Below are 8,852 nucleotides of genomic sequence, written 5' to 3'. Positions count from 1 at the left end.
TATATTATAAATTAGGTGTAATTAGGTGTTGCTCCTTTAATTGATCGAGTCTGTATTAATATTTATATCATTCTTTAAGTAATCAGGCTAAATTTAAATGTAGAATCTGCTTATTGTAATCACTCTGAGGTGCCTGTCCTGGCAATAATAACCAACTGATAACATTAAAACTGCTTTCAGACTGCTAGCAATGGCAACTAGAGATAGACTCTAGTGATGTCATCGATCATGTCGCCATTACCAAAGCTTGCATATTAAGTGATTTTCATTAAACTGACATGCACTTTTCTATTCATAGTCAAAACAAGATTATGTCTTTTGTGTAAGGTATATAACAAACCCTTTTATAAAAATTATTAAAAGAGATCAGAACTAATAAAAAGTGGGTCAGAGAGTTTATGAAAAAAAGATGTTCACAAGGGCTAGATTTTCCTGAATCTTGTTCATAGCAATTGTGGAAAGTTCACATTGATTGGCTGATACTGTTACAACAATAGCATTCAAGTGATGAATAGCTAAGATGAAAATGCAACAATAACGTCTAGTATGAATGTTCTACAAAGATGAATGATAGAAATATCAGTTTTTGTCATTGTTGTCGGCAGCCTGAAAGCACTTTAAGCAACATAATTAAGCAAGTGTACAATTAACAGAAAAATACTAAAATCTAAGTAAAATAAGTATCTGGAATTACTTGAGATGGAGCACACATTTACGTAGAATCTGCCATCACCAACTTCTGCCATGTAACATGAATTTATAAAGAGCATTTTACAGCTCAAAGTGTTTTGGTTTCAAAACTAACTAACTAAATAAATAAATGAAAGCTAAAGTCAAGATATTTTTAATAGAGCTTTACCAGATAATTAGCAAGTTAAAAAAAATTTTAAATGTTGAAATCATTATTATGGTNATAAATTAGTTCAGGAAACCTTATTAAAATTTGGAATGAATAAAGTTACTCAAAGCATATTTCTAAGTCGACGTTGGTATTCGACGAATCTAGTCTTGTTATGCATTACTTCAAATTTGATTCTGTGACTTCATCTTCAGCCGATGTTCGTGAGGTGGCGATTTACTTTTTCCGTCTACTATACAATGGGCCTATACTAAAAATTCTAAATTCGAAAATCTAAAAGATCGTTAATTTTTAAAGATTAAAGAAGGTTCGAAAATCTAGAATATAGTCTGAGAAGACGAAAAGCATCCTGGCCTTGGAAGCAGCTAGGCCAGCACTGGGTTAAGACAGACAATGGATGTCGAAAAGGCTTTACTCCAAAATGCTAAACGTGCAGCTGAAAACAGTATTAGTTCTGCTATGCAAAGGGAAAACCACCGCATTAACTTTTCCAGGAAAATCTTTCATCAGACCACAATCTATTCGTTTGCCATCGACGTCTGAAACTGCCTAAGTCTATCCCCAAATCACATAAAGACATCCATGACATTCTAAAAAGAGCAATAATCAGACAGACAATACAAGAGGAATTAGAAAAGATGACAGCGTATCAAGAGGTAGAAGATAAATGGAAGGGAATAAAAGAGATAATCCCAGAAAGTTAGCAATAAGCATTTATGCAGAAAAGAACGAAAGAACAAGAAGAAAGAATGGATGACTGATAACATGCTCCACTTAATGGATTTAAGGAGAACTTTCAAAAATCGAGACAAAACCAAATATGACGAAATACAAAGCTAATCCGAGGAGAAATAAGAAGTGCAAAGGAAGTTCACGTGCACTGTGTTAGAAGAATACCAGGAAAAACACGATCTCTTTAATGTGCACAAGATCAGAAGTGCAGGCAGAAGATATGTGCATTGCTAAAAGACAAGGACGAGAACCTAGGAGTAAATATAAGACAAGCTTAAATCCTCCACGATTGTAAAATGGTCAAAAGATGAATAAGCCCAAAAAAACAATTGAGGATTTTCCCGATTAAAGAGCTACTAGTTTGCCCTGTACACTTGTTTTCTGTAAGAAAAAAAATGAGAAGAATGCTCATATTAATAGAAAAGAAAGTTCAGACTGTACTGTACTTAAGAGCCAAGAAATGAAAACATTGTTATGTTTTTGCAAAAACATAAGGTAAGCTGAAGGGCAGCGCTTAGCAGTACTGCAGAGCAGCATCCTTAAGGGATAGACAGTCTGAATTTTATTCCTTATAGCGCTGAAACGACGTATATCTACAGAAAAAGCAAGATAAAATTAAGCACGCCTCATGAAACCGTAGGGCTAAATGTGTATCGGCCACAGAACGGAAACTGAAAGCCTGAGTTTTGGATCTTGCAATAGAAAACGGAGTAAACTTTTCTTTTGCTCACCTGGTGAAAATTTGTATAAAATGAAAACAAAATGAAAAACGATCAAAAATTATTGTGACTGGTCGCAATGCTGGGCTGCAATTTTTAATCATATTTTTAATTAATTTAATTTAAATATATGCTCTCGATTTTAGTAGTGTCTTGCTAAATCATACTTTTCCTGATTACAAGAGTCATATTGTCATTAATCTAACTCCGTTCTGGAGAAAAGTTTTGAATTGAAATCACATGCCTTCCGGTCCAAGATCTGTAGTTCGTTTACAGTTAATCGGGCCTCCTGCCCCTAAACTTTCCATATCTGATCTCGACTCTCATCTATCTAACTCCGTTCTCTAGATTAAGGAAGGAGAGACAGACAGATGCCAGTGGAAATTTATAGGTCTACAATTTTTGAAAATTGCAGTCCAACAACCCTTCTTACTTAAGCCTCTGTCCATCTTGACAAGTGATTTGTATTTGAAATTTCATTAAATAAAACATAACTCATCTTATTTTTTGTAACAATTTTATTTTCTTATATACATTTATAACAATATACAAAATTAAATATATATATTTATTTATAATTTACAGTGTTAATTATACAAATATACAATACAAATTCAGTTAATAATTATTATAAAATTTATGCCTTCATAATTTTTGCACATTATTGACATAAATTACAGTAATGTGTGATTAATTATTTCGTATAAAAATACCCGTATCGAACTATAGACCTGTAAACAGTAGTGCAAAAGTTTTCATATTTATTATTATTTAAGACCCTTTATTTTTAAAATATATTTTCATAATGAAATGGATTAACTTTTTAAGAATGATTGCATGATGTTTCATTCTTACATAAAGCTGAAAATGCATGATATGATATGATATCTGATAATGATATGTTAATGAAAATTGCAAGATTCTAGAGCATAATTAAGACTAATTAAGCACTAAAAGTTTAATGATTAAATAAAACGTTAGCACTTTAGTAGTAAGAGTATTAATTATAGTTAGGACCGGATTTACACATAAGTTAAAAAGTACAGTATAAGGTCTCGCGCTACGAAGGTACAGTAGCGCGATATAATTTTATGAGGCCCAGAAAAATTTGAATTAGGGGAACATATTTTCTTATAAAAGATTGGTTTGAGACCTATTGTTGGTAGGGACCCCAGCAATTGCTTTTTTTTTTGCCCATAGGATAACGCGCCACTGCAAAAGTATAGTATAAGGCCTCACGATTTTAAATTTATTATTATTTGCTGAAGGGGTATGCTGCATCTTTCATACAGTATGCTTCAATTTTTAAGGCCACAAGAAATCTAAATCCTGTCCTATTCTATACAATGTAAGCCATTTTAAATTAACTTTAAGAGTCCTAATTAATATTTAGTACAAATAAAAATAAAATGATACAAGCTGTAATATATTATACTTTATATCTTGATGGCCTCATTTGAGAATAAATTAATATATATTAAATATATAATTCTATATTAACTTATCAAAACTCAGTGGTTATTTATATTTTATAGTACTGTACAAGAATTTATTTTCATCTTTTTCCTTCCATGTCTTACATGCAGGCAGCTGTAATTTGCATATCTGTGGATGCTGAGTCGAATTAAATCGAAATTCTGTGCTAATTAATCACACTTGAATCAATTAATTAGCATAAAAATTCGTATTAACACAATAATTGATTATGCCCTGTTAGCATATTTTAGACCAAAATAGGTGAGATGAATACAGGCTACCATACATTAGAGAGGTTGCGGTCGACGTTTTCAACGCAAAAACGTGTACGTCGGACGTTCAGCGCCGCTTTCCCAAAGGCCGTGAAGTTTGGCAATGGTGTTTGGGACGTCGAGCATGATTCCACTGATTATCTAAACATCATTGTCAAACTTCTAGGCTTATAGGAAAGCGGCGCTGAACGTCCGACGTACACGTTTTCGCGTTGAAAACGTCGGCCGCAATCTCTCTATTATTTCTTTTAAGAATGATAAATTTATAATCAAACACGAGACCAACGTACTCTGTGGAAAATTATAAAATAAATTGCCGCAATTACGTCGTTAAACTGCCACAGTATATATTGTATTGTAGAATAGATTCAATATTCAATATTCTACAGGTAAATTTAAACATTAAGCATCAAATTAATATTAAGTTTATATAGGAAGTGACCCGATAGGTCCTCTCAATGCCCAGCTACACCTAAATGTAGACCAGGCCGGACATGTGATGGATATGTTAAATATAAAGCCTGTTAGTGCCTGAAGGAAGGAAGGAGTTAAAATTAAATTTAAAAAAACTAATTTAAAGTATAACATAAAGAATATATTCTTCTACTGGTATAAAATGAGAACAAATTTTATAAATATGGATCGTCTAGGAGCCAATAACATAGTTCGTTTTACATTAAACAGATTGTGTCATTGGCTGCTTGTCACCTAAACGCCTACATAGTTTTAAAAGTAAAAATATCCAGCAATCTTTGATAACATAGTAACCTACATACTACATTATTTATTATTTATTTATTTTTTTCGTTGTTTTCGGTATAACTTTGAGAAATTTATGTGATCTTTTGTAATCTTTGCTATAGGCCTATGCGGGATATCGTAAATGAGTACAAGATTAGCGATAATACCGAAAGAAAACAATTCGTTAACTGTTTAGTAGATCCATTGCAAAGATCTCCTTGACAGAAACACATAAATACTCTTCGTTTTTTATAAAATGTCTCGGCACATCGCTCTTCACTATCAACTGGAGGACGTTGGATACACATTCGTTCGGTAGCGGCATCAAAATCTAGTGAACGTTGTAATGATTTGAAATTTTTACAAACTCTATCCGTTAAAATACAAAATACTTACCCTGTACTTGCCCTTCTATAACTTTGGCACACCATCCACTCGCGCAAGGAGATGCTTCCACACCACGTATGTTTTCGACAGTTGTGGCATTGTGAGGAAAAGGATCTTTACAATCTCCCTTTTCACCTCTAGAACGGCAGGTGTAACATCTTTTTACAAAACCTGTAGGAAAAATAATGATTTTTATTCATTATAGGAAAATTTCACAACAGTATTAATATGCCCATGGCAGTTTTAGGCTGTGCGAGGCCCTAGGCAAGCGTGAATTTGCTAGGCCATTTTTATATAGATCTAGCCTATATGATGTGTTATATGATACTTTATATTGTGTCGAAGATCAGTGGCGCATTATAGATTCACGAGGCCTCAGGCAAATTCGAATTAGGGAGCCCCAGGTACATTGACTTCAAACATTTTTGTTTGAGGGATTTTGGGAGAATTTCCCCGGTTTACTCGTTAGTTTTTTTAACGCGATCTCTGCGCTGTGCCAGTGCCACACTGGCAATCTATATAGAATACCCAAATATAGCCTAAATTTAAATTTCGATATTCTTAGTACAGTAATGAGTTTGTAAAAGATTGGTTTGGACCCGTTAGTAGATGCCCTAGACCAGTGGTTCCCAACCTTTTTTCATTAGCGTACCCTGTGACATGTCATATCTCTAGATTGTACCCCGTGACATGTCATATCTCTAAATTGTACCCCTCATTTAAGAAATTTAGTGAGTAACCGTATTGTTAATNGAAGGGAAGGGGGATCAAAGAAATTATTACTTTTTCTTACACAGGGGTCTAGAATGGCCAAAATCGCCCTTACGTAATTTATGGACGGTCCCTTATATAGGCTATAACAGGCGGGCAAGTAAAAAGCGGATGCTTTCTTAAGTTTTCCCAAATGTTATGAGCTTGAGTAAATATATTACAGTATTTGATAAAGGATTAATTTTCCATTGCACCATTCTATCCCAAATATTTCCTATTTGGTTTAAGTCTGACGATTTCGTTGGCCAAAGTAACAAATTTATTTTAGGATGACGATTAAACTACTACTCTTTCGCAATTCGACAAGTATGATTTGGTTTATTTGTTTTCAGTAGCGCGGCACGTGGGCGATCTGCCCAGGATGATGCTATCCGGGCGGACTTTCCATGGAAAACTGGTCCCTATTTAGGTGAATAAAACCCGGAAACTTCACGTGAGCACGCTCCAATCCACGACCAATACCAATGTTCAGGGGTTCTATCCATTCGGCCGCCGATGGGCTTTCGACAAGTATGAATCAGACAGTTATAAATAAGTGAAAGAATAGTTTTCAGAATAAACTGCTGACGAGCAAGGTGCACAAGTTATGGTGGGAATGGGTAGTTATTATTATTATTAATATTATTTTACATCAATCGAAAGCTTACATCGAGCTGGTTTACAGAAACATAAGTTTAAACATCGATAGTGATTGAACACGAGAAAAATAATTTTGCAAATGAAGCTATTGTCAATTTTGCATAACCAAATGTCATAGCCTAGGTTCATAGGCATATGGCAATACTCATTTGCTAAATGAGGTATGCACTCTCGTGGTTACGCACCATTTCCATCCGCTACAAATTTATTTTTCAATTCGGATGTCGTAGGTGTCCACAAAATGGCTGCAATTTGGTAGAGAAAGACAAATGCCATTGCCAATTAAATTGCCATTACAACTTCAAACTTGCCATAAATTCTTCTAATTGTTAAAAATTTTCATAAACATAAACTGCGCAATTACTCTACGTATCATGATTGGGGTAAAAATGTTTGTATTCCTGTAATCAATGCAATAATAATAATAATAATAATAATAATAATAAGCCCCCCAAAACCCTACCCTACGTCCGTGTCAACCATCAGACCACGTGGGGGGCGGGCAACGCATAACATTAATATTTATGCGGCTAACAGGGTAAAGGTAACCCAACAATATGGAGAATTTTAATAATGTTGAAAGTATAGAGTCGCTGCCTGGGGGGTGATCGCCGGGGCACGTTTGGAGCTGACGCTGGACGTGACAGCATGCAAGCCGTCAGTGGCTCTCTGCTGAGCAGGCGGGCGAGAGTCGGGGGACCCAAAATGACTACAGCCGATCAACAAGGAGGAGCGGGAACGGATGATGCCCTGCAGTGTAGGGCTTTACCCACAGACACTGCTGGCTCATCAGCAATGACCACGAGTAATATATTAAGTAACGATAGAAGACGAAAGTGGTCAACAGAAGAATTAGAAGAACTTATGTTCTGTTATTTTAAAGCAAGATCAGAAGGACCTGGATTCATAAGCAGATTGGAGGCACTTTTTATTAACAGGAACCCTAATAATCCTAAAATCCATAAATTTAATGGAAATACTTTGTCAACTCAAGCACGCAGAATAATTAAACAGAAAGTAATATCACAAGAACTACTCAACCGTATACAAAAACAGGCAGAGGAAATAGCACCTACAGAACTGATTGAAAATGTGATTGCAGAACCAGAGAACAGTACAACATATACAGTGCACGATAACCAGTATGGTATACAACCCGTAACGGATTGTGTAGAAGGTATAGACCAACTGACACAAAATATAGTGGTTGATGAGGATCAAGAACCTATAGTTTTGCAGTTTCTGCGAATATTGGCAGAAACGAAAGAAATCACGCTTGAGGAGCGGCTGCTTCTACCTAAAGCCAAAATAAACAGACGTTTCATAGAAAATCTAAATATTCTCAATAAATATTTACCTAGTTTATTAATTACTAATAATAGCCTGCGTGAAATAAATGATATAATATATGCAGCTGCTAAAACTCTAATAGAAAGTAATAACCAAACGCCATACAAGTCTACAGTGATTATAAATCAAAAAAGTAGCCCAGCTTGGAAAAAAAGAATACAAACTAAGATAGATAAATTTAGGAAAGAACTAGGACAACTAATGGAGATAAAAAGAGGAATTGACACACATAGAATGAGAAAAATTAGGGACAATCTTTATATAAAATACAATATCCATAATGAAAATGATCAAAATAATATAATAGAAATCATCAAACAAAAAATCAGAGCTCTAGCAGGTAGAATTAAAAGATACAAAGAAATGAATACAAAAAAGGAACAGAATAGGTTATTTAAAGAAAACGAGCACAGGTTGTACAGAAGTTTGGGAGACAATACAAAAAAAAGTATCAAATTACCAAGTAAAGAAAAAGTTGAAGAATTTTGGATGTCTGTACTGTCTATTCCTAAACATTATAATATAGAAGCTAATTGGATTAAAGAGATAGAGGCGGCCTCAGATGGGATTAATACAGTAGAAGTAGAAGAGATTACACAACACCAAGTTAAATTTGCTATACAAAAATTATTGAATTGGAAATCACCAGGAATAGACAAAATTCAAAATTATTACATTAAGTATTTGACTAGTGTTCACAAATATTTAGCTGTATTATTTACAAATATAATCTTAGGAATAGAGAAGTTAGAAGATTGGTTTACTACAGGTAAAGTCATACTAATACCCAAAAATGAAAACTCAGAAGATCCGAAAAACTGGAGACCAATAGCGTGCCTACCAAGTATGTATAAATTACTTACTGCTATATTGGCTGATGTGCTTTATGGCCATTGCCATGAGAAC

General features: G+C 34.3%; 1 protein-coding gene across 1 annotated transcript in view; it reads right to left on the bottom strand.

The window, feature by feature from the left end:
* Positions 1-4,289: 4,289 nt before the first annotated feature.
* LOC111638312 overlaps positions 4,290-8,852 on the bottom strand; it is a 13,208-nt gene continuing 8,645 nt past the window's right edge. Inside the window, exons 2-3 of the mRNA XM_023384002.1 lie at positions 5,196-5,357; positions 4,290-5,130 (exon numbers count right to left, since the gene is read on the bottom strand). Of these exons, the coding sequence (XP_023239770.1) occupies positions 4,916-5,130; positions 5,196-5,357 (377 nt within the window). The 3' untranslated portion in view covers positions 4,290-4,915. The remainder of the gene's footprint in view (positions 5,131-5,195; positions 5,358-8,852) is intronic.

Source organism: Centruroides sculpturatus, unplaced genomic scaffold, assembly GCF_000671375.1.
Source record: "Centruroides sculpturatus isolate CEXI.00-Female unplaced genomic scaffold, Cexi_2.0 scaffold1256, whole genome shotgun sequence".
In the NCBI taxonomy this organism is placed as follows: Eukaryota; Metazoa; Arthropoda; class Arachnida; order Scorpiones; family Buthidae; genus Centruroides; species Centruroides sculpturatus.
The sequence above is the reverse complement of the archived record's forward strand: the minus strand, read 5'-3'. Positions and strand labels throughout refer to the sequence as shown.